Raw genomic sequence first — 26,453 nt, forward strand, 5'->3', positions numbered from 1 at the left:
CATGTAACAGAAACACTCGGTTTAGCGGAACCTTTACGATTAATTAACCGTGACGTTTTAAAGCGCGGTTAATCGCAAAACCGGTTAATCGCTGCATCCCTAGTCATGAACTCCCTTTATTTTTATTATTTTGTACTGTTCTCTGAGTCCTGGGGCCCGTTCTTCGTACGTCGCTTATTACATCTGAGATGATTTGAAAGATTCCAGATCTTCTAATCCTGATAACTGATCTCTGGCTAATGTGGTTCTTCAAACGAATTTGCGTATTAGATTAAAATATCTGGATTAAGTTGTCTAGGATTACTACGCGTTCTCGTGTTCTCCGAAAAGGGCAGATGTATCGATACTCGAAACCACGATCAGCAATGCAGCGATTGGCTGGCGGCGAGACAGCAACTTGGTCGCCACTGCTTTTATGAAGAGGTTGCCAGGTTTTCACAACAAAACCTGCCCAATCGCGTTTCGAGGGTGTCCCCCATTAAAAATCGCGTTACGAGGATAAAATACGCATGTTTTGGCGTATCCATCTGTCCCATTGGAATTAAAAAAGGTGACCTCTGCTCTGTAAACATCCATGACAGTATTTCTCTTTTAAAAATAACAAATGGAAATAGATCACAAAAGTATTTCATGTTTTCAGTTTGTACATTCTTTACATTTCTTTTGGACCTGGGGTAGAGAATTTGGAAACATGGTGAAAAAAAAAATCTTGTTGGTTTTTACTTATGAATAATACTACAACAGGGATAGTAAATAACAAAGTTAATGAAGTATTATTAAATGACACCCTGGTCATTCTTGGTGTACCCAAAATGGTCCCACGCTATCGACAGGCATTTCTCTGGTGGAAGTAAAGCTTCGCTGTTTGGTCCCTCGGTCACAGTTAATCTAATGCATGTAGTAGCCTCCGTGCCTCTCGTGTCATTTTAAGCTGGTGCACCGCTAGTGTAACTTTGTTTTCGTTTTGATTTCGATTTGATTTCGAGATTTATACATCATCTGAAAGCTGAATACATTTCCAATGATGTATGGTTTGTTAGAATAGGACAATATTTGGCCGAGATACAACTATTTGAAAATCTGGAATCTGAGGGTGCAAAAAATCAAAATATTGAGAAAATCGCCTTTAAACTTGTCCAAATGAAGTTCTTAGCAATGCATATTATTAATCAAAAATTAAGTTTTAATATATTTACAGTAGGAAATTTACAAAATATCTTCATGGAGCATGATCTTCACTTAATATCCTAATGATTTTTTCGGCATAAAAGAATAATCAATCATTTTGATCCATACAATGTAGTTTTGGCTATTGCTACAAATATACCCCAGCGACTTGAGACTGGTTTTGTGCTCCAGGGTCACATATGTGAAAGTAAAAAACATTTAACTATATTGTTTCATATAAATGTTGTTTTTGAACTTTCTGTTCACCCAAGGAATCCTGAAAAATAATTGAAAAAAGTTTTTCCATACAAATTTAAAGCATTTTAAACATTGATAATAATAATAGGAAATGTTTCATGAGCACTAAATCAACATGATTTCTGAAGAATCATGTTACACTGAAGATTGGAGTAATTCTCCTAAAACTAATAATATTACTATTTATTACTGAATTCTGATCGAATAAATGCAGCCTTTGTGAGCATAAGAGACTTCTTTCAAAAACAGTAAAATGTCTTATGACCCTAAACATTTGAACAGTAGTGTATCAGTAGTATCAGCCTGACCACCGGTATTGCACCAACATATTGTGCATCCCTAGTTTAAAATGTTTATTAATGATTATCTGGGGAGAACAGCTGATTTGTTTTTTGTTTTTTTTATCTCTGCGTGCATCGGCTTCCATCAGTCTTGCTTTGGTGCATCTGATTCATGTCACATTTGTTTGTCTCTGATTCATCCACTCAGACAGAGTTTACTGAAAACAGGTGGCATACAATGATCAAAGTTCAAAGTCAGTGTTTTTATTCCAAAAATAAGTGTCCCTCTGAATCCCAAGCACATACTTTTTTCCTGTGAACTTCTTGTTAACATTCTTTTCTGGCTATTGTTAACATAAGTGCAAAGATTCAGACCAGCTCTTACACAATTCACCTCTGTTCACAAACGGATTTTTTTTAACTAGAACTTTTAACTCAATGCTGTTTTTATTTATTTTGCAAGCCTAGTGATTGGATTCTGCTTAACTTTGTCTTAAAGCAGGTTGGTCTTTATTATCTAATGAATGTGTTGGTGAGGGAATTTTTTCTATTTTGGGCTGTTTGGTATTTTTCCTCAATACTAGAGAAGAGCTTAGGTTTTGTTAAAGTGTTTTAGCTTTTGTGGCTCAGTTTTATTGGTGGTAAACCAGACTTTGTTTTAGTCTGAAAAGCCACACTAAGTTGATTAGATTTGTAGGCTCCCTTTCTGTATGACCAAACATATAATATATTATTTGTTCATCCATTTTTATTGTTTTATTTCAGCTACTGTATAAAGCAAGCATGTATGTAACCAAGTAAGTACTTGCACTAAGGTTTCAAAGTTTGGGGTTAGTAAGGTTTTTTTATGTTAATACATACAGTATCTCACAGAAGTGAGTACACCCCTCACATTTTTGTAAATATTTTATTATATCTTTTCATGTGACAACACTGAAGAAATGACACTTTGCTACAATGTAAAGTAGTGAGTGTACAGCTTGTATAACTGTGTAAATTTGCTGTCCCCTCAAAATAACTCAACACAGCCATTAATGTCTAAACCGCTGGCCACAAAAGTGAGTACACCCCTAAGTGAAAATGTCCAAATTGGGCCCAATTAGCCAGTTTCTCTCCCCGGTGTCATGTGACTCATTAGTGTTACAAGGTCTCAAGTGTGAATGGGGAGCAGGTGTGTTAAAGGGTGTACTCACTTCTGTGAGATACTGTATTTACTTTTATTCAGCAAGGATGCATTAAACTGGTCGAAAGTGACAGTAAAAACATTTATAATGTTGCAAATGGTTTGTATTTTAAATAAACTGCTATATTCAATATTATAAAGTTCTATATTCATCAAAGACATATTAATATTTTAAAAACATATTAAGGAGCATATTCGTTTTTAACATGGTTTTAACAAGAAATGTTATTAGAATGTTCATGTGACACTGAAGACTGGAGTAATGCCAGTTTCATTAGGGGAATCTGACATGTTATCAGTGTTTACTGTATGTTTTCTGTATATTTTTTGTTATATTTAATTATTTCTATTAGGGCTGGGTATTGACACAAATTTCACGATTTGATACAATTCTCATTCACAAGCTTGTGATTTTGATTCGATTACCAATTCGATTCGATTCAATATCGATTATTTTTGATATATCAGGTACAGTACATGCCAAATTTTCTCAAGGAAAAACATCTCTCAACTCTTGCATATACATGAGAGTCGGTTGGTACTACATTACTATAATATTGAAGGTTAAAATTAACTGATTTGTTAAAATTTCACTTAAGTTATTAAAATAATAGTTACAATTACATAATAATATTTCTACTTCAATTTGTTTTGTTTTTTAGTATAAACATAATGGTGGCTGTCATAAAATCTTGATGGATTTATTCAAACATAAATTAAGCATTGAAGAACAGTAAAATTTATAATAAATGTTATATGGTGCATATATTTAGCAAAATGCCCCTCTACAGTTTATTTTTCTATCTGACTAATGAGTTTATGGTCACCGAATATGTTTTTCTGAGGTAAATGTGACGTTACGTGACATTGTTTACAAGATGTTATATTGACGTCTTTGCACGGCTGAAACACTGATTGAGTGATTACATGAGACAGGATACGGATTGTAAAGTTGTACTCTTTCTTTTAACTTGCCTTCGGATGTTTAGTCATGTTTAGGTATAACATTTAGGTATAACACATTTATATATGTTTTAGGTTATGTTTAGTAGGTCCTTCAAGATATCTTGGAGAGCTGAGGTGTCCAAGTCACAACATCTAACTACTGGGGTGCAAATAACTTGCCCCTTTTAGACTTGCACTCTATTTCTTAACTAACTGTTTGTTTTCTTAAAACAAAAAAAAAACTAACACTTGCTTCTCTAATCTTTTTGCATTCTATCTATTTTTCTTTTTATTTATTATACAATTATAATTCTGACTTTCTGACTTCTGATTAAATGCTAAATGTCTAAATGTAAATGTTTATTTTGTGCTGAAACTGGTATTATTAATGTGGAGGAGATGATCAGTTCATGTGCTGCCGCGTCTATTGATCTGAGGTGCTCCAACGATCTGTCACTTCACATTAAACAGCGCCAAAATGGCATTTATTGTTTGAATACAATGGACAGAATTTGAAATCTGAGACTTTGTTTCATATTAAAAGTACCAAAGTGCTTATTGCGATATATTGGATGGGACGTTCCGTCCCCTTCAACGTTCCGTCCATTAACTGAAAACAGGCTAGACTAATAGATTCTTGGGATTTAAGAATCGATATCGTTCCGTAAAAATGAGAATCGATTAATATTGAGATATCGATATTTTTTTACCCAGCCCTAATTTCTATGTATTTTGATATATTTATGAGAATTTGGTTGTCTGTTAGATTTTATTCTGATCAGTTTACTGTTGATTACCTTGAACTGTCCTTGGTTTGATGGGTGGTAATGTGATGTCATATGAATTAGCCATTAGAAAACATAATTTTTGCTAAACATCCTAAAATTATTTATTATAAGTAGAGCACAATAAGTAATGTGTTTAATGCACAAACGTGGAATGCATTAAAATCGTTTAATGCACAGCTAGCCGTGCATTATCCCGCTTATACCATGGCCATTTGCCAGCACTGACAAGTTAAAGTTGTTTGCAGCACAATATTTGATCGGAAGGGTAAAAATTAGGGTTATTTTTGTCACTCACGGCTCGTTAACTCTAGCATTCTGCCCGCTTCAAATCAGATACAGAGATGAAATAGTGCGGTAAGACCACATTTATTTGAATGAATGAATTACAACATTTGTTTGAATTACTGATCGACCGATTGAGAGAGAGAGATGACAGTTGTGTGTGCGAGTTACCTGCGTCTGTGCATCTCTCTCTACAAACAATGAAGCTCTGCTAGTTACTTAAAACAGCGATTTTACCTCCTCATTGCTGAGAAATATAATGTAGCGATCCAGTATTGAAGCTGTTTTATTAATAAAGTGTTTCTGTGCTACTGGATGTTTGTGTGTCTGCGCATTACGATCTCTGATCTCTCTCTCTCGGTGCGAGTGATTGTGTTTGTGTGCGTCAATACTGAAAGCAGCGCATTAATATAGAACGGTGATTAAACTAACTTGGAACTACCTGTGCATTTAAAGGGTTTTAATGCATACCTGCCAGCCAATCAGAATTGAGTATTCAAACAGACCATGGTAAAAATGTTTATAATGTGTTTTAGAGTTACTTTGTCAATTGTCTGTATTTGTTTTAAAGATTGGGACTAAATAACACAGCTGATCTCTTTTCCACAGCCTTGGCACAAAACACGTCACACGAGAGGAGAACCATTTGATGGAAGAAAAGAAAAAGAAAAAGCAAGAGGAAAAGAAAAAGAAGGAAGCTGCTCAGAAAAAGGTCAGTTTCTTTCCTGTGACCCACACGCTTTCACATAATATCTTTACTTGCATCCTTCTTATAAAAGCTGCTTAGCGGACACCTTACTGAGTCTGTCATAAGCTTCTGAAACATCTTCACCAATGTAAACCACAGGTACCAAATGGGACACCTAGAGCTCACAGCAATCTGTTTAGCATCTGCCTTTGAAGCTCTGTTCAAACACAGACAGTTATTATGGTGCTCACTTCTTAGACATCGTCATGGAGTTACAAAGCCAGTGTTCTCATCTTGCTTTAACTAATGCAACTTTCACTGAGTTTACACAGGCCACATCCTGCTGCTCTTTGGATTGATTTAGCACCAGACATTCAGCTAGATCTCTATTTAGCATAATACTGAAATAGTTAATCAATCAATTATAATCAATCTAATGTTTTCCAAGATTTATGGTCCACTAGTCATTTCTACTAATTTCTTTGATATAAAGCTTTTGTACGCTGGACCTGTGAAAATGTTCATTTCTATCTACCTTTGTTCTTCCCTTACAGGCTGCTGAACAGAAAACCAAAGGTCAGTTATGATTCTCTTTGCAATGCTGCACTGAAGCATGAAGTTAAAAAAATGTTTAGGATCTTCTCCATATACATATGTTTGTACCACATGCATCTCCTCAAACACTACTAGAGTGGCAAAAGAAAAAGGTGCATGTGCTCCAGAAATGTAAAATGCTAACTGCCTAGTGCATCTTTATAACGTGAGGGTAGAGAAGAGGTGAACAGTACATTTGATCAGGGTTTGTGCAGTTATTTACTGTATGTGGGTGAACCGAATTAATTGGAACAAGACAGTGCAACAGTTGGTAGAGACCAATCGGCCATGTTTGCGAACTGCTGAGGGATTTAGACATTTGTGCTTTTAAACATTTAAAAGGTAAATGATATTGAGCAGTTGTAACTGTCCCTGTAGTAAATCAGGATTATATTCCTTAATGTAATGTTGACTTATTTGTAATGACTCATTCACAAACATGGTGCTACACATAAAATATTTTACGTACATTGTTCACAGTTTTTATTAGTATTGTTATTGTAATTTAATAAAATTATGAATTTTTAAAAATAAAATCTGTCTGGGACAAGTATAAAACTATCAAATCTATACATTGAAAGCATTTGCAAAGTAGACAATTAAATGGAGAAAAGTTTTACAAAAAGAACAAAGCTGAAAAAAAAATTAACCACTAGGACATAAAAGTTCTTGTAGTTGAAGAAAAAGACACCCATTAATTCAATTGTATCTGTCCTATGTTAGTCTCAGTTAAATCATTGTTAAACAGCAGGTCTAAGACATGATCCAAATTAAAGGAGAAGTGAGAGTGACAGCACTGGAAGAGAGACAGCGAGAGCAAGAGAGGAAATGATGTACTGACGTGTATGGTTCAGGACTCCTCGCCCCATAGGACAGGTTACGCCCCCTTCATTGAGAGGGGTGAGGTATGAGGCAGTAAATTTAAGACGGCAGAAAGGGCTTTTTGAGGGCTGTCGTGGGGCAGATGGGAAAGGGGCTTATGTCATGTGAGGGAGAGACAGTCATAAATCTCATTAGAGCATCTGCTAATGCTGGAACAATCAAACATCAGACTTGACGCAGGAAGAAATGCTGGTTTAGTGCTCACAGGGACCTTCCATTGCAAAATACTCTTTGTCCTTCTTTCACGCTTTCATCCCCCAAATTTCTTTATCACTGTGTGAGTCAACGCTGAGAATCTTTAGTTTCTTTAATCGGGGTGCTCTAGGGGCATTTGCAGAGTTCTGCTAATTATATCTAATATGGTTTTGCTATGTTTCACATCTTTCTTTATCCCCTCTTGGGCCACGCTTCCTAAGCACACGTTATCTTCAGCTGATAAGGATATGTCTCTTCCTTCTTCCTGTTAGATCTTGAATTCGGCTGACCGGTTGCTGGGTGGCTCGACATGTGTGTTAGATTTCTTCTGCGTAAAGAATAGTAAGATAGACCAAAGTGCTTGTTTGTGGAAAAGGATTTGTCGAAGGTGATAGTGTAGCATAACCCTCCTGGAGCGATGTTGACCTTTATGTGTCTAAGCCTTCTAAACTCAATATATTGTCTGTGTGACGGATCTCTTATAATCTGACAAATGTGATACAAATAAATAGATACAGTGATCTGAGAACTGTGCCAAATGATTTTCCTTATTAATGTGGGTTTTGTTGATTAAAGTTTTATGGATGTGCAAAAATGCACAAGTTAGTGGGCTGTTCGAACAATTAGTTGGTCTTAAAGGGATAGTGCACCCAAAAATGAATTTTCTGGAGTTGTTTCAAAACTGTATGTATGACTTTTTTTCTTCTTCTGTAGAACATAAAAAGATATTTTGAGAAATGTCTAATTTTTCTGCTCCTACAGTGGAAATAAATTGTTTGGTTTCCAACGTTCTTCAAAATATCAATTCAAAATATTGACAGAATTTACATTTTTGGGTTAACTATCCCTTTTAAGAAAGCTCTGTATATCTAGACTGGTTTAGAGCATGTCTATCAGATGCCAGATGTGTTTTTAAGATGTATAGATGCTAATCTCACTTGTTCAGTGGGGTAACTGACAAAATGACTGAATTATGCAACCAAAATCATCAGCCATTATAAACACCGAGACCTACATGGTAATAACAGCATGCGATTTGAAGACTGACAATTATTGTCGTGAAATTTGTTAAAGCTGTGAAGTTTGAAGTCTCAACACAACTTCTTTTAGTCTTTCAGCATGCTCAAGCACTCTCTGTGAAGTTAGTATAAATGCACAAACAGCTTAATCACAGAAAAATTGTGATTAAGCTATAGCTTGCACTGCACTGCAAATCCCTTTAAAGCACTGCCACTACAAACATTAAAGCCACATAAAAAGAAAAAAAAAGTAGTTGGCCTCACTTATCGCCTACTAGTTGACCATTTTGACAGTGCCTCCTTCTAGTAAAAAGTATATTCAATATGTGCTGCTCACTGAGTGTTGAATGGACATTTTAAATTCGGTATGATGTCACCTAAAGAGCGTTTGCATCATTAGAGAAAGGTGAAGCTAAGCTCTGAGGCATGAAGGTTTGGAGAGACTCCTGGAGGAAACAGCACTGTGCTTTGGTACAGAGTGAGCAGTAGATGACTGCAGAGCCAACTTTTTCTTTTCAAGAGAGGCCCAGGAGGCCCCACACAGGGGCACATGCACACACACAACCTGGAGAAATTCACAGGGAAGTGCTCTTGCCAAACTGATTATTTTTGTGGAATGAACAGAGAAAAAAAAAGAGAAATAACAGAAGAAAAAAGTTTGATGGAAAGCCGCCGTAGGTGTCTGTGTCAGTGGAGGAAGAGAGTGATGGAACTGTGTGTAAGAAAGAGTGAGAACCTGCTTAAGTTTCCTGTCAGCTCAAGTGTCTTTGTTTTGGCCGCAGAGAAACTCAAAGACCTCGGCAGATATTCAGGCAACTGAAAAAATCCTCCTTTCACCTCTCCTTTTACTCCCAAGCTATTTCTTTCTCTTTCACTTTCTAACTCATTGTCTTATCTCAATCTCATACACACATACCTCATGGACTAATCAGGTTTTTGATGTGCTAAACCAGATATTTCAGTTGTTTCTGCTCTTTTTTTCGGTTCAGGCACACTTTTTCCACTTCAGCAACGGGTACTTTGTCTTGCACACTTATTTTATACTTTTGCTTGTCTTTAACATACCATTTGCCCTACTTTTCAGTAATAAAGAAGCTGGTTGTCTAAATAAGCATAAACTCTGAGATTGTCATTTTTATAATGTGGTCTGACCCACTTGACAGGTCAGTTTCGGTTTGAATCCAATTATGATATTGGGATACTTTGAAATGTATTGAATTTTTATATATGCGTTGTATCTTGAGGAATGTGATTGAGTGGGTACTGTTTACTTGGGACATAGTGGTTTGTGTACACTAATTGCTGGATTTACGAAGGTTTGCACTCTGCATGTCATCAAATCTTGAAAGATTCTAAAAAGAGTTTTATTGGAGTCATGCAGTAGCAAGAAACCAGCTCAGCCTCAATCACAAGTCTAGGCTATATTATACTTTTCAGTAGAGCCATACCATGAACATTTTTGCTTAGTTCTTTTAGTGTGGACCGTGAGACCCATATTTTCTTCTAATTGTATCTCAACTAGTAGGGCATGGTGCTAGCAACACTTGGATCATAGGTTCTATTCTCAGAAAACTCACATACTGAGAAACAATATCTGGTAGTTATTGAGAATGAAGTATCTTAATTTTGTCAGTGATTCTTTACAATATTTTGCTGAGACTGCTGTGCCACTGTTTGAATGGCATTGTATTGTATTGCAGTTTTATTGATTTTTGACTCACTCCTAAACCTCAGGAAAACATGAGCAGCAACTCTTTTTATTGTTCAGACATCCTTGTTTGTATTGCAGCCCGTTCACACCAGTAACTGTTACGATAACTATAAAGTTTTATTAATAATGACACAGAGGAACAATATAGTTGGGATAACTTCAGAATTATTTTTTTGTCCAGCTGATGAATGATAAAAATTTTGACAGCCAATCAGAACCCACCTGATTTAAGTGGCAGACAACATATCTGCAGCATGCACTTATAGTAAACAGAACTTTGTTGTTCATTGGTGTGGATGCTAAAATCGCAATAGTTATCGTTATTTGTGTAAACATCCTTTAGTCTGTTTGATATGGCAATCAGGGGCAGTTCTAGAGGGGTCCATTACCCAGCAGGCCTACGTCAGGCTGAACATCAACACAGGTTGTTTGTCAGTTAACACCTGCTCTGCTTTAAGGATCTGCTCATTACAGCACTTTCCTATGCCATATTTGCCGAGTTAGGCCATCGTTAATTACTGCTAATGACTCAGTCTGGCTGTTCGTCCTTGAGTTCCTCTGTTCGTAAGGAGGAGTTTGATCCCCTGAGACCTTGGCATCCGCTGTACGGGCAGAGTACAGGCTGCTGCTCCATGAGTCCTTACCCAGACAGCCCATCTGAGAGGGCAGCCGTTACCCACTGTGTGCATGCAGGGCAGCAGAGAGATGACTCATGGCCTAGTGAATCATGGTTTTTGGATGCTTCTTTTCAAGCTCTGAACTTGCTTTTTAGAAATTCACTTTGTTGTTACTAAAAACGTCTCTTGGCAGTAACACAGGCACCAAATTAAGTGCCACTTTTCCCCCTGCAGGAGGCTGGTGCTATAGCTGGCGTCCCTTTTGAAACAGTCTTGTGCCTTTCTGTTATTGAAGCCTTTCTGTTATTGAAAAGGCATTGTGATTAATTTTATTTGTTATATATTTAATTAAAATGTATTAGTGATTTATATAACAGTGTATATAATTTATTTATTTATATTATAACTTAGTTATATGTGTGTGTGTGTATATATATATATATATATATATATATAATTTTATAATTTATGGACGTTGCTTCAGTGGTAACTACTTGAATCAGGTCTCTGAATTAAATGACTTTGGATGGTGGAATGTTCTCAAAACGTGATATGAAACAATTTGATTTGACATTTATTTGTTGTGTATGCAGTAACATAATCTTGTTTATCTGTATCTAATATAGTATTATTTTATTTTCCAGTATTATTTTATTTTCCAGCATCCTCTTAGGGCAGTCCATACATGCAAGTTTTTAAAGATTTTTTCACTGCTCGTTTTAGTAACAGATTTTATCCTTTTCTCATTTAGTAAATTACACAAACACTTTGCATTATATGGTAAGTTGCAGCCTAATAATGGAGCTTTATTGTACTGAGATGCCCTCATGGAGTCAGTGGGATGAAATGGGCTTCTCGGTTTCTTAGACTTTCACTCTTTTGAGTCGATTCTGTAAAGCAAAGATCCCCAAATATAATGAGACCTTTACAAAGGATCCCAGAAATAAGAAATGGCATATATTATAAACCCATCTATTTTCATCAGTAGTAAAACTAATATACTTTTTAATTCTGCCTTTAATTCTGTCAAATTTGAACGTCACCTGCATGACATGTAGTTTTCTGTGCTTTGCTTTGACCCCCTCTTCATGTTTGGTTTCCCATAGCAAGAGTTTTTGATTGTGTGTTTCTTCTCTTGTACAAATCACGACAACACATGTGCTGAGCATGTAAATGTCCTGTAAGCTGTCGTTCCAACTTTTTGTTAAAGTCTCTTCTATGTAACAGCAGATGCAGTTTGAATTTCAAAAAGAAACTTTCCACATTCACATACGTGCAAGTCAGCAGCGTCGCAGGAGAGTCAGTGCTTCTCTGAGAAACATCAGGCTCTAAAAAGAAGCTCCGCTGATTTGCATAGAGAACCAAAGACACTGCGGTTGAATTGGTGCACTTGTACAAAGGTAACTATTTTTACAACATCCCACAAATGGTGATGCAAATCCTCACCAATATGCTGATGCCTTCCTGCTTTCTTTTCTTTAGGTTTTTGCTCTGCTGCATGTATGTGTGCGTGAAAGGATAGCACAATTTACTCTGCCCGATTACATTTATTTGATTGAAAATTGACTTTTACTACAATTACTACAAGGAGAGTCATGGATCAAGCAGCTAATCTGACAAATTTAGGCCTTTTGTTTAGTCTTTCCATCAAAATATAATTGTATCTTCAGGTGCACGTCTTTTTTGTCGAATGTCAATTTAACTTAGCACTGTGCAAAAAGTAGTGAACATCTGTTGTTTAATAAACAGCTTTGTAGAACTGGGTTTTAGGCCAATTAGATTTGACTGTGGGTGGGGCTACCAAGTGCGACAGGACAGAAATGGAAACCAAGCGATCGACAAAATGCCATGCTGCTTGTTGCGCACAGGTCAACACAGAAGAGAACATTGTATCACATGCTGCTGTTATTTTATCATATTGTGACTGGTCAGGACTCAGTGTGAGACATGCTGCTGTTGCTGAATTTCTCGCATGGTCGATTTCTGATTTGGAGTGTGTGTGTGTGTGTGTGTGTGTGTGTGTGTGTGTCTGTATGTGTTTGAACAGTTGGAGGTGGTGTTTGTGTGTGGAGAGACAGAGACGTTCTCTGACTGGGTCAGTATTTATAGCCTGCCTCAGGCAGTGCAGCCTTCCACCATCTTGTCTTTTTGCCTGCCGTGTGTGTGTGTATGATCTCCCTTTAAAAATGACTCTTCTTATAAGCGTTCTGTCCTTGAGTGTGTGTGTTTAAAAGTGTGGCTGATCACTTTCTGCGTAGAAGCCCTGCTATAGTAGTAATAGTAGAACAAAGGGATGGTGGGGAAAGCACAGAATGGCTTATAATAGAGCTGTCTATCTTCATAATGTTCCTATCTGAATGTCAAACAGTTTGGTGGAATGTGGAGTGAAAGAACGCAGACACATACACACCGGTAGCACAGGTCAGGTGAGCCGAGCTCCGGTATCTGCTCCACAGGCTGTACCTGCTCATCTTCACTAATTCCAGCCTAGGGTGTCCGACGCGGCAGGTTACTGTGCGGTTCCTCAGTGTTTAGCAATTAGTGGTGCTTCATCCCAGATTAGAGGCTTGTGCATATTGCTTTGGTTTAAGAAGTGTCCTCAGTCCAGAGATAGCAGATTCCCTAGTGAAATTTGTGGCCTCATTGCTATGACGCAATGTTGGGAAAGTTACTTTGAAACAAAGCTAATCATAATTTGAAGTATTTAAACTACAGCCTTTATGAACCTCTTTATGAAGTAGCTAGCTACACTTACAAGTTACTAAATGCTTTTTGTTTTTAACCAACTACATTTCAGCCATTTAAGAGGACAATATTTATAAATTTTTATAACTGTCAAAGAAAATTAGAGCAGTATTTATCTGGCACGAAAGCATTAAGGATCTTAAATAATTTTTTTTTATGTTGTATAATTTTTTGAATTATGTTTGATTTTATGTTTTTGGTGTTTTGTTTTTTTGATTATTATTACAATTTAAAATAACAGTTTTCTGTTTTAATATATTTTAAAATGTAAATTATTCCTATGATAAGAAAGCTGACATTACCATTGCCCATTTTCAGCAGCCATTACTCCAGTCTTCAGTGTCACATGATCCTTTAGAAATCATTTTAATATGCTGATTTTGTGGAAACCGTGATAATTTTATTTTTTATTTTTTTATTTTTTTAGGATTCTTTGCATTCATTTGAAATAAAAATCTTTTGTAACATTATAAATGTCTTTACTGCCACTTTAATCAATTTAATGCATGATTGCTGAATAAAGATATATGACCCATGCTGGCAAAAGCAGTCTGAATGTGTACGATTGCTAATTACGAGCTGCAGGCAAAACAAGTGAAAAATGGTTTGGTTGAATTTGTGTTTTTCACAAAAATGACTTCATTAAAGGGGTCCTATTATGCTTTTTCACTTTTTAAATTTTAGTCAGTGTGTAGTGAGTGAGTGCATCAGACGAGACGACGAAGAAGAAGTGCTGCTGCAGAGTTAGTGCATCAGAGAAAACGAAGAAGAAGAGCTGCTGTGCTGTAGCTTCAAATTTTCGGCATGTCTAGAACAATTCTTACAAGTATAACACGACATAGCTGGGTAACAGACGCCGAACTGCGCCGCCGGTGTGCCTACACTCATAGAAAATAATGTATTTGAATTTTAAAGATGTGGCGCGACGAGACGCTGTGCTTCTCGTCCGGTGCGCGACTGCCTGAAACGCTGTTTTTTTTTTCACCTCTGTGCCCAAACGTCTGTGTTTGGGCTTCTGAAAGCGGATGATGTCAGGAAACAGTGGTTGCAATTTATTTTTTAACTCTGTTCCTGAGCATTATAACCCCAGTTTGCTATTGTGTGCTGCGCATTTTACTGAGGACAGCTTCCACAACATGACAGTACAGTGCCGGATTCGCCCAAAAGCTTTTGTTGGAAGACGGAGCAAGGGGGCGTGGCAGAACTGAAACACCGTCTAAGCTGTTCGCCAATCACAACGCACTGGGACAGCGAACCAATCACAACACATTTTGTTTTTCGGAAGGTGGACCTTCATCAAGGCCGGAACTAATCGAGCCGTTTGTGCCAGGCTGGGGAGAAAGGTATTTTAATAATGTAAATTATGTGAAAAATAATGCGTTTTTCGAACCACCAAGCATGAGAGCATGTTCTAGTACACCCCCAAAACAAAATCAAGACTTTGTAAAAGAGCATAATAGGACCCCTTTAAGCTCTCATCTAGCGATCTCAATGCTACACATAGTAATGAAACATCTAAAATTATCTTTATTTGTACGTTTTCTGAGAGTTCTACCTTCTTTGTTTTAAAAAGTTGTGTTTCTCCATCGAAGCAAAGCAAATTAAGTGTGGGACTTGATTGATGTTAAGAGAGCTAAGAACGATAAGCCACAAAAAAGATCTTCTTACTCACGCTGACTGAGACATGCGAAGTGTGCGCACAAAGACGCCTCTCAGACAGCGCACAATTCCAATATACACATACACACAGAATTACAGTATTTCAAAATATCTGTCTTGGCGAGTATTCATGCAAACATAATCTGTTATGTCTTAAGTGAAATGTTGGGGTCTTGGGGAAAAATTTCTTATATAATAACATGTGTAACATTATATTAGATCTGTGCATTTCAGTAGGTCTTGATATATAGGCCGTCTGTCTCAATGTTAATCAAACAATAAAAGAAAAGCGATCACTCAGTGCTCTTGACTGAACTACTGTATTTGTAATGAATACACTAAAGACTATGCAGTGATTTTTACATATGATTATTTGTTTTTACTTGAATGATTCTGTTTAGATATAAAATGATATCTTTAGTTTGTATTTTTAATAAAGAAGATAAAATAACAAAATATATTATGATTAATATAGTAATTATTACGAAAATTATTGGAGGAAAAGATGAATCGTGATGCATAGAGAATCGTTTTACAGTCGAATCGTTACCCTCTGAATCGGAATCTAATCGAATCGAATTGTGTGGTAGGTGAAGATTCACACCTCTAGTCGCAATAACATCTGTGATTGGTCAAAACACACATGCACTAAGAGAATCGATTATATGAAGTACGGTTAATTGAGGGTGACTATGGTAAGGATTTCTCTCTGCTCTATGCTTGTCCCATGATGCACATCCCCAAATGACTACCGTCCAGTTGCACTTACCCCCATCCTCATGAAGTGCTTTGAACGGCTAGTCATGCACCACATCAAGTCTCACCCGCAAAGCCCTCTGCATTGCAGGTGATCCCACCCACCCAACACACAGCCTCTTTAGTCTGCTGCCATCAGGGAGGAGACTGCGGAGTCTCCAGGCCAGGACCAGCAGACTGAAGGACAGCTTCATCCATCAGGCTGTCAGGAAGCTGAACTCCCTCCCGACCTTGCCCCCCCTCCCCTCTTTTGCCCCACGCACCACTGAACTCTGACCCTCTGACGGACTCTCCCACTCCCCCCACCCAAATACACACACACACTGTCACTTTAATCAGTCTAAATAAGCTCTTTTTGCACTACAAATCATTATATCTGCACTGTTGTTTACTTCACTGGTTTGCACTCTATCTGCCAAGTGCCGTGTGCTGCTTTATATATATTTTTTTATATTTTTTTTTACATTTTACCTTATTTGTATATTTGTATAGTTGTATTTTATATTTAATCTGTATATCTGTATTTATGTTCTACTGTTAGTGTTATCTGTATGCACCAAGGGTCTGAGAGTAACGCAATTTCAATTCTCTGAGTGTATGTGCTGTACATCTGGAAGAATTGACATTAAAGCAGACTTGACTTGACTTGACTTGATGTGCCGGGGGGGGTGGTGTTCATATGAAGTGCGGTTAATTGAGGGTGACTATGGTAAGGATTTCTCTCTGCTCTATGCTTGTCCCATGAGGCACATCCCCAGTCGCTCCAGTTTTCATGTAGAGCAGCTCTCAGTCTTCCTCTCATGCGGGTCTTTTCATCTCTCCGCGAGAAACCACAGGACTTAAATACAGCTGCGTATTTAAACGCCGCTAATTAAGATCTCCAGACTCTTCTCGTTCCTGCAAGGTTAAACACGGAAAACGATAAGATTAGCATGATAGGTGAGCGTTATGGTGATTTCCCTGCATTGGCTTCCACTGATTCATGATCTTATGCGTGAAGCCTTAGAAACGTGTCTATTGGCAGGGTCAGGTCGCACGTCAGTCTCGGTGTAGATCGTATTAGAGCTAATCTCACTGCTGCAGGGTATTGGACTCACTGACCACGAGCTGACTATTTTGTTTGACATCTTGGGTTTGATACTGTAAAACAAAAGATTATTCGCTTGTGCTGAAGCAGCGCTAGTCAACACACAGACCACATGCAGACCTCAAGCCAATTTTATGTGGCCCGCTTGTTGAGATTCAGTTGTATTGTGGTATATCTGACACCCGAGCAGAAAACTCAGTTTCCTCATAGGCTATTTTACGATGGCTTAAGACGTGACTCAATCTAGTCATACTAATAATTTATACTTTTTTTTTTTTTTTTTAGTCTTTTGATTTTAACTCATGCTACATAACGCGAAGCTGTTTGTGAGTTAATACAACACATGTTTAAATTGTTTCCATCTGTATCCAATAGGGTTGGGTATCGTTTGGTTTTTTTTTCGATACCGGTGCCAAATCGATACTTTTAAAACGGTGCCTGAACCAATACTTATTAAAAAATAAATAAATAAATAAAAATTCCCCCATGGATTGGCCATTAGAATAGAAATAGTATAGAGAGTGCAAATGTTAGAGGGTCAAGTTTTTTAGTCCGTTTCAGAGAACCAGAGGACAAATATTTCAATCGATCGCTCAGGCATGGCACCGAAATGAGGCACCGAAATCTGCGTTCGGATTCGGTTCTAGTACATACCGGTTACATAGGTACCGGTGCCATATTGGTACCGGGTTTCGGTACCCAACCCTAGTATCCAAATAAAAAGAAAAATAATCAATAGAGATCAAGTGCACTACTGTTTCAAAGTTTAGGTTTGGCACTATTTTTGAATGTTTGTGAAAGATGTTGGATGCTCACTAAGGCATTTGATGAAAAATACAGCAGCAACAGTAATACTGCGAAATATTATTTAATTTAAAGTAACTTATTTCTATTTTAATATATTTTAAAATGTAATTTATTTCTGTGAATCAAAGCTGAATTTTCAGCCTCATTACTCCAGTCTTCAGTGTCACATGATCCTTCAGAAATCATTCTAATATGCTGATTTGCTGCTCAAGAAATATAAGACATAATAAATGTCTCATGATAAGTCTATAATAATATAATAAATTCATAATAAGTCTGTAATCTTACTGACCCCAATCTTTTAAATGGTAGTGTACCTATCATTTGTAAAGTATTTAATTAGCTTAATTATCAAAAAAAACAACAACTTTGCTATGTGGTTAATACTTTTTTTAATATATACTTTAATATATACTAAAAATTATTATTATTGTAAGCCGATCACTGGCCTTAAAGGTGGGGTAAGCGATTTTTTAAAAACGCTTTAGAAAACTGATTCGGGACGAATAGCAAAACAAACTTGTAGCCAATCAGCAGTAAGGGGCGTGTCGACTCATGATGTGGACGAGAGAATGATCAGGTCTGCGGAACGAAACAAGGCTTAAGGCAAGAAGTAGGACCCGTGTAAATATCGGATCAGCTTTCCAGCACTGGAGAGAACTCAAAGAGCGGAAGGCCTGCGATCGGACGCCGAGGTTGCTTTGTTTCTTCTCGATAGGTGAGTAACACCGTGTCTGCGCCGCAACAGCTAAAGTCTGTCTAGTATACTGGACACGACAAAGCGACCGTTGAAAATCATTTTAAATTTGTGTCAATACGTCATAAATAGAACGCAGCAGCAGTTTTCTGTCGGAGATTTGTCGTGTCGTGCCTCGCCGCATCCAGTGTAGACCATAGATATGTATATATATCTATGGTGTAGACAGCATCACTGATTATGAGTTCTATAGTATTTTGTCGCGCCGCGCCACTCGCGTCCGGTGTAGACACGGTGTAACATTGGTTTTGCTTTTTCACAGAACTAATCGTTGCCTGGGTTGCGTACGTATGTGTGGGGCGGAGCTATCAAAATAGGGGCGAGACCCTTTTGGGGTAGGGGCGTGTTTGTTTTGGTGATTTCAAATGTCAACATTGGCTACCAGAAATCGCTTACCCCACCTTTAATTCTGAGAAATTAATTTAATTGAGTTATATCCATTTTTTTTATTGTTGCTCTATATAAACCTGCAGAAGGATGTGTTTGATTATTGCATCTTCTCTCGCTGACAAAGCACAAAATGCGATGTCCCCATAGCCTTTCAAATTACATAGATCCTTACATAGCAATTATCCTGAAGAGCATTACCCATCATTTCCTTTGCCAACCTCTTGGTTAACTGCACACAAACTGCCTCCCTTAAAACTATATTATCTTTTAACATCTGCTCACTCATACCTATATTTTGACCTGTCAGTTTATTACATTTTGTGAGTCCTGTAGCAGCCTAAGGGAGGTCTGTTTGTGTTGTGAGGAAGTGACAGATGCTCTGCTGTGATGAGATCTGGGAGAGGCAGAGAGAAAAAACAACTGCAAGGTGTGTATCTCCATAGCAACAAGCACAGTCTGGGACCTGGGGATGCACATGGCATCACAATGTGTCTTTGTAATAAGTGCCACCCAAAGGAGAATCGCTTGTGTGTCTGGCTCCAGAGGACATGCACATATACCCTCTGTACACTAGGGTTGGGTACCGAACTCGGTACTTTTAAGGGTACCGTCCGAATTGTGTTGGTACTAGTGTTGTCACGGTACCAAAATTCAGTATTCGGTACCAATACCAGTGAAAATCCACGGTTCTCGGTACCAATTTCGGTACCAAAGCAAAACACAAAAACATGCTAATTGAACAACATTTTTATTAATAACGTTAAACAAAAATTAAATGTACAAAACCAATGCCATTCTTTATACTTATTTAAAATTATAAAAAAAGTAATAAAAGTATGAAAAAAGTAAACAAGTTTCACCCAAAAGTTTAGTCAGTTCTGCTGCCACTGAAAAACATCTGTAAACTGTTGTCTGTTTTAGGGTTTGCTGGTGTGTTTCAGGATCTTCCTCAGTCTGCAGCTGTAAAGGGAAAATGTAATATACTTAAGTAAAGCAAGTCTGAGTCTGACCAAATGCAACATTAGATCATTGACACCAGCTAAAATATAACTTTTCAGGAAATAACAAACCTCAGCTTTTATAAGAAATTTAGATAAGATTACAAATATTAAGTGTATATCAAATAGATGCAAACTGTAGTATTAAAAACACTTTACAATAAGATTTTATTTGTTAGATAACATGACCCAACAATAAACAATAGTTATATGGCAATTATTCTTCTTAGGGTTGCGTTAGCCGCGCTTATGCTAACGATTAACTACGTATATGCTAACGGCGATGTTTATTTCAATCCGAAATTCAAATGAAAATTAGGAAATATATTCCCAACAGAACAGAAGCTCTAAAATATTAAAAATGTAATTGAAACTTACCTGCTTGAATTGATTGGGGTGTTTTGTTGGTTTGATGCGTTTCCTCCTCTTGAGGTCACCACTGCTTTTAAGAAGTGGTTGCCAGGTTTTCACAACAAAACCCGCCCAATCGCGTTTCGAGGGGGTCCCCCGTTAAAAATCGCGTTCCGGGGATAAAATACGTGTGTTTTGGCGGGGTTCCCCTGGTAAAATTCGCATTCCAGGGGCTAAATATCACGTTAATGGGGTCGTTTTTCAACCCGCGGACATGAAAAACAACCCGCGGCAACAGTGTTAAAGCAACACAGAAACTTCATGGCAACCTGTCAAAATAAAAGTACGGTTTAATATGTAACAGAAATAATATTACTCTTGTATTACTTTTGTAAAGTATAATGTACATCTTTAAATATTCCATTTTCTATCAAATTTAAATAAAACAAATGATAAAAATAAATATTACGACTAGATTAATCACTTAATTGTAAAAAAAAATAATAATACAATTATTAGCCTATTAAAAAATGTTTTAAAGGAATATTCTCACAATTTTTCTTTCATCACCCAACCCTACTGTACACTGGGGCTGCGTTAACAGAAAATGCTCCCTCATTTACTGTACTTAAAAACGTTGATGGAGAATCCCAAATGCTTTGTCAAAAAAAAAAGAGATCTGATACATTTCCCTACTTAAAAAATATTCTTACAGGAAGGAATGCAAAGTGATTATGAGAAAGAATTGTGGAAAAGCATGAAAATTGACGAAATATGTAAGAATTGATACATGAGGGTGAGAGTGACTGATCACAATAATTTTTTGTTTGTTTGTTTTACATTTCAAGAACAGAATAAAAAAGCAAGAGGTCCTGCCACAGAATGGGGTTTCCACATTCCTGGAAAACCTGGAGCTATCAGTGAATTGTACAAGTGTGATTTTCAGGCCTGGAAAAGTCATAAAAGTTTCTATATGTGATTAGATGGGGGCCAGGGCCCACTAGGGGGCCTCAGCAAGCTTCGAAGGGGGCCTCAAGATGACTTAACATGATTTAAAGGCAAAACAAGCATTAAAATAAGCTCAAATATTTAGAAGTCATGTTATTTCTTATTTTAATTCACACCCTCACCTTCATAATTTTCAAAGTTCTAGACCTGCAAAAATCATGTAAATTAATAATATCATAACTTGTATTTTTTTATACTTGTATGTTTTAAAATGCTTTTTATTAATAATGTTCTTAACTCTGTTGTGTTTTTTTTTTTTTCTAATGACTGAATGAATAGAACTTTGTTTTCTCCAAACTCACGCTTACCAGTTGTACATGATTTTAGTTGCTTAACTTTCGTTGCAGCCTGTGTTTTATAAACTCTATATAATTTTCTGGAAAACAAGGACAGTTTAAAATAGATCATGGCAAAACATTTACAACCGAGTCTGTCAGAGTGACAGATAATGATTTGGTAGTACAAACTCTGCCTGTACTCTCCTCCACAGATTGCCGCTAACGTGCCATTGAGAGCGAGCGACGTTCAATTATACTGACCTCAGAAACCTGTTCCCTCTGTGAGGTCTGATTCACATCTCCACATTACAATGCCTTTGTCTCGTCTCATAGGCTGGAAAGTGTTATTGATCAAAATAAACCCACTCAGCGATTTCTGACCTCCGCTTGAAGTCACGGCTCATCTTGGAAAGCCTGTCATTATGCTCTAGCGGCATGTGTGGAGTGTGTGTCTGTAGTAGGAGGCACAGTCTGTGTGCTGTAATTACATTTAAGGTGTCTCCTCTGTACTTAGACTGGGCTCAGGTCCTGTAATTTCAGCCTACCAGGACATGTTACACCATTCTCGTACCTTTAGTGCTTTCATCTGTCCTGTGCAGTCGAAGAATTGAATGTTTAATGCAGGATTTAATTTCTCATCAGTCAGTAAATGAAGATGCCTTTGTGAAAGTAAGAGAGATCTGTGTCACACCGTGAGATGGAAAATACTCCCTCGGGCCGATGTATAATATGCTTTTTTTTTCTTTTTCTCTTTGTAATGAAATGCTGCTTAATTCACTGGGAATTCAGTGTGCATTTGAGCCGTTTCACAAACAGACACGTTTAATATCTAATGCAGCCTCTACAAAAGAAGCTGATGTTTGCTTTTTCCTGTGTCAGTCTTTTATTCCAGTGGCTGGGTTTTTGTTTAGACAGCATCCCAAGAACATCCCAGGCAGTTTTTTTTTTAATGATTTATCTGAGTGTCTGTTTGATAAAAAAAAAATAAATAAATAAAATTTGTGGATGCTGTAAGAAAAAATGAAAGCTTTGAAGCTTTCATGTCTGATCAAGCAGCATTTGTTAACTGTTGCAGTTGTATACTGTAAAAGAATGGTGATTTAAAAGAATTTATTTATATGGGGTTATGCACTTGCACAATGGGGTGGGGTGGGGGGGGGTTTGTCAAAGCAGAAGTGTGGAGCACATGGATTATGCAGTCATAACAAAGACATTTATTTTTGAGTGTAATCATCATTCTCAATCTATTCAGGGCCGGTAAATTAGTTATTCATCACTGTAATTCTTGTAAAAGTTGTCTTGTATCCATTGGATTATCATGTGAAAGATGTTTTACTGTTTATTGTGTACATGTGTACTTGCATTGTAAGTGGCAGAATTTTACATAAATGACATAAATAGCTGTTTCCAGCTATTTCTAACATTTTTGCAAATTAAAAACCTAAAAATGTCAAAACATTAACATTGAAAAATAAAAAATGTAATAAAATATATTATAATTTTTTTATTTAATTGTTTGTAGTATATACTTTTTTTTTCTTATTATTATTCAATTACATTTTGTGGTAATTATGCCACAAATACTGTTTGCTAGAGCTTAACTTGTATTGAACCTAGGGCTGGACGATATGGCCAAAATTGATATCACGATATATTTCTTAATTTCGGTTGATACGATATAATTCCGATATCGATATGAACACTATTTATCTGAAATAGAAATCTTTTGTACCAGTAATGGCTGTAATCAAAGCAGCTCCGCTCATGAACGCTAATTTATCTGATCAAATGAAAATGCCATCGAAACTTTTCTGAAGACAAGTCAATTCCCTTCAGAGATACATTCATATAAAACACCCGCGCCGTGTTTTGATTTAGAAACATGCAGAGCTCATGTTTATTCAACTAAGTCAAACGCCACAAATAAATCAATGTATGGGAAACTGGTAATGTATATCGAAATATTGGAAATGTGTTTAAAAATAATATCACCGTTATTGAAAAAAATTATATCGCGATACATATTGATATTGAATTATTGTCCAGCCCTAATTGAACCCATAATTTGGCCAGGTCTCTATACCAGGGCTCTGGCGAGTGGCATTAATGCGTTTACACGTGAGAGTGTGTATCAGAGCAACAAAGCTTTAAAATAAGCCTTAGTAAATTGGTTAGCAATTAAGGCATTTCAGTTTACATGAATCTCATAACTGCATAATTGGTTGAGGATTTGCGTTGTGTATCTGTGTCCATTGCTCAGAAAGCTGGATTTAGATGCACACATACACACTCTTTTTCTCATCTCCCATTCGAGAGCTCATTGCATCTCCCTCCCCCTTCCACTCTCAAACCTCCCCTCGCCAGTGCTGTGTTGTTGTGATTGGACGGGTGCTGACAGTTTCCACGGAAGCTTCTAGAATAGCTTTCATCAAAAGGCCCTGACTGCAGTCATTTTTCACGGCCCTGGGGCAAAAGTGTGAAAGACAGAATATGAAGGTACTTCCAGTGTAATCAAGAGAAATTAGCCATGCGCTTAGGAGTCCATATGCTTCCTGTAACACGTTCATAATCGGTTATTACAATGGGACGATTCAGATGCAAGAAAAGTGGAGGAGGATGGGGAAACTGTAGCGATTGGTCGGCCCAGCTCGTGGGAGGCAGGCTGAGCTGGACTTAATCAGGGATTGGCGTCTCTGATTCCAGTTTAGCACTGCAACTGCGCCACTGGAGAACGTCTGTACTGCAAATATGGCATGAAAGAGAGCGAGGGGCCACGACTGGGGGGAGGGACGTGCGGGTGAGGGAGAGAGAAAGGGAGAAATTGAAAGGACATGTTCACGCTAGCTCAGGATTCATGTTTTCTTGTAGTGTTAGGGCTGTGTCACATTGGGCCTCTCCAGTGCGTAATCTATAGTGTATGTGAGCCTCTTTTTCAGCCAATAGGAATGAAGCAGTGGATTCTGGAGGGTGTAGTTCACTTGAGTGATTTAAAAAACGTCTTGGGTAACAATTACACCATACTAGCAAGCTAAATATAACTTTACACAAATGACGTTAGGTGTTGCATCTAACTTACTGGTTGCATCTGTTGTATTCCCGTAGTTACTGCTTTTTAAAAAAAAATTGTATTAAAGTAACTTGAATTCTTGTTAGCAGATCCTCAGCCCAAGCACATGCTCTACACTTCACCACAATGGTAATCACCTAAAAACAGTATCCCCTTTTCTCATCTTGCTTAAAATGCATAAAATAGCATTTTATTGACTAAATTTACTTTCCCTATCCAGTCCCTTGCAAAGCATGGTAGGTTGTGGAAATCCTGTTCCCAGTTCCTACGATGCTACTTTAACACAACTAAAATCATTCATATATTGTAGTCCCAAATTGTTGAAGTAAATTGGTTGAACATGATAAAATGATGAAATCTTGAAAATATTGATGTTTTAAGTAAACAAGCAGCAAAAATCATTTCAATCATCAAATTCAGAGTATTTTCAGTCTTTTGTTTGGTGAACGATTAACACCAAAAGTAGACAACAGTGTAACCTATTGAACAGACCGTGCCAAGTGATGAACACATCATTGAATCAGTCTCGCTATCCTCTCAAACGACTTTTTTTTTTTTTTTATGTACATGAATGTTGTGCAGTCATTTTGCAATTTTTTCTGTGTTACTAATGTATAAATAATGACTATATATCAGTATACCATCATTTGATTTGTTATTCGTAAAGCTGTATCAGATGAGTAGGTCATTCCTTTTTAAAGTCATTAACTACACAGTCTTGTACCTTTGTCTGTTTTCCTTATTTTTATAAACTTACACTTTCACATACTTCAAAGCAAAGATTGTAATGTTGTAATTAAATTTTGAAGTGGGTTGGTTTGATTCATGGCTTAGACCTCTTTATTGACATTTTATACAGAGAAAACAAGCAGGGAAATTAAGTGAAAAAGTGAACGTTCACTGTTTTGTTTTATTACAAGCCAGCAATTTGTATTTACCATTTGCAGAGCTGTTTTTTGAAGTTTTGTGGTCTGTTCGATGAGGGCCTCCTGTGAATAATTTCAGTGCATCAGCGTAGACCTATCTTTTGTATGCATTTTGATATTTCTCACACTGTCACTCTGCCTAAAAATTCTGAAGCTACTAAAATCAATAGAAGTCTAGAAACACAAGTAGTATATTTAAAGTATTTTTCTGCTCCACCACCAGACGGTGGTTTATCCCCCAGCAGAATAAGCATCTCCCCCGTCTGCATTGCGTAAGTCTGGTACTCATTCACGCAGATGTTTGCGCTCCCTCTGCTTCATCTTTGCCTCTGCCTCAGGCGGAGATCTGCCTGGATCAGGCTCTCTGATGCCCCCCACCAACCCCAGCACCGCCACCAACCCGTCCGTGCCCTCAGCCAGCAGCAGCACTGGCAGCAAGCGTGCACCCTCCGGCAACCAACAGCAGCAGCCAGCAGCCCCTCGCTACCCGCCCCGAGAGGTGCCCCCTCGTTTCCGTCAACACGAACACAAGCAGCTACTGAAGCGAGGCCAACCTCTGCCCACCGGAAGTACGGCTCTTGTGCAGCCAGTGTCCGCCAACCCTACGTCTCAGCTCTTCTCCTGCCAGACCCACCCAGGTCAGCCTCTCCTCCATGATGTACACAGGGCAGCCTGCTAAAACACTTAACGCCCATAGTTGGTGATCATGTGGTCTGTTTTGTCGTTTTGTTATGTAATATTGCAGGAAGGTAGAAGAGCTGGTTGTGGCTGGGGGGGTTTGGATGCTGGTTTGTACAGGCTATCAGCCCCTTCTCATGCAGCATTAAGTGTGATACGATAATGTAAAGTTTCTTTCTTGTGTCCTTCTTTTATTTGCTGGGGTCGGCAACCTACTTTTTTTTCCTTGTTCAAGAAGCTGTTTCAATCTGATATATGTTACAATAGGGAAGAAAAGTTGGTCGCAGTTTCTGGTTCATGCTGACTTTAAATGTGTTTATTTTCCTTGGCATTTTA

At 37.5% G+C, this 26,453-nt stretch overlaps 1 protein-coding gene across 1 annotated transcript in view; it reads left to right on the forward strand.

The window, feature by feature from the left end:
- Window positions 1-2,472: 2,472 nt before the first annotated feature.
- LOC107689678 (trinucleotide repeat-containing gene 6C protein-like) overlaps window positions 2,473-26,453 on the forward strand; it is a 50,975-nt gene continuing 26,994 nt past the window's right edge. Inside the window, exons 1-3 of the mRNA XM_016487800.1 lie at window positions 2,473-2,503; window positions 5,514-5,616; window positions 6,147-6,168. Coding sequence (XP_016343286.1) covers window positions 2,490-2,503; window positions 5,514-5,616; window positions 6,147-6,168 — 139 coding nt within the window. The 5' untranslated portion in view covers window positions 2,473-2,489. The remainder of the gene's footprint in view (window positions 2,504-5,513; window positions 5,617-6,146; window positions 6,169-26,453) is intronic.

The sequence above is a fragment of the Sinocyclocheilus anshuiensis genome, unplaced genomic scaffold (genome assembly GCF_001515605.1).
Source record: "Sinocyclocheilus anshuiensis isolate Anshui unplaced genomic scaffold, SAMN03320099.WGS_v1.1 scaffold813, whole genome shotgun sequence".
NCBI classification, from domain to species: domain Eukaryota; kingdom Metazoa; phylum Chordata; class Actinopteri; order Cypriniformes; family Cyprinidae; genus Sinocyclocheilus; species Sinocyclocheilus anshuiensis.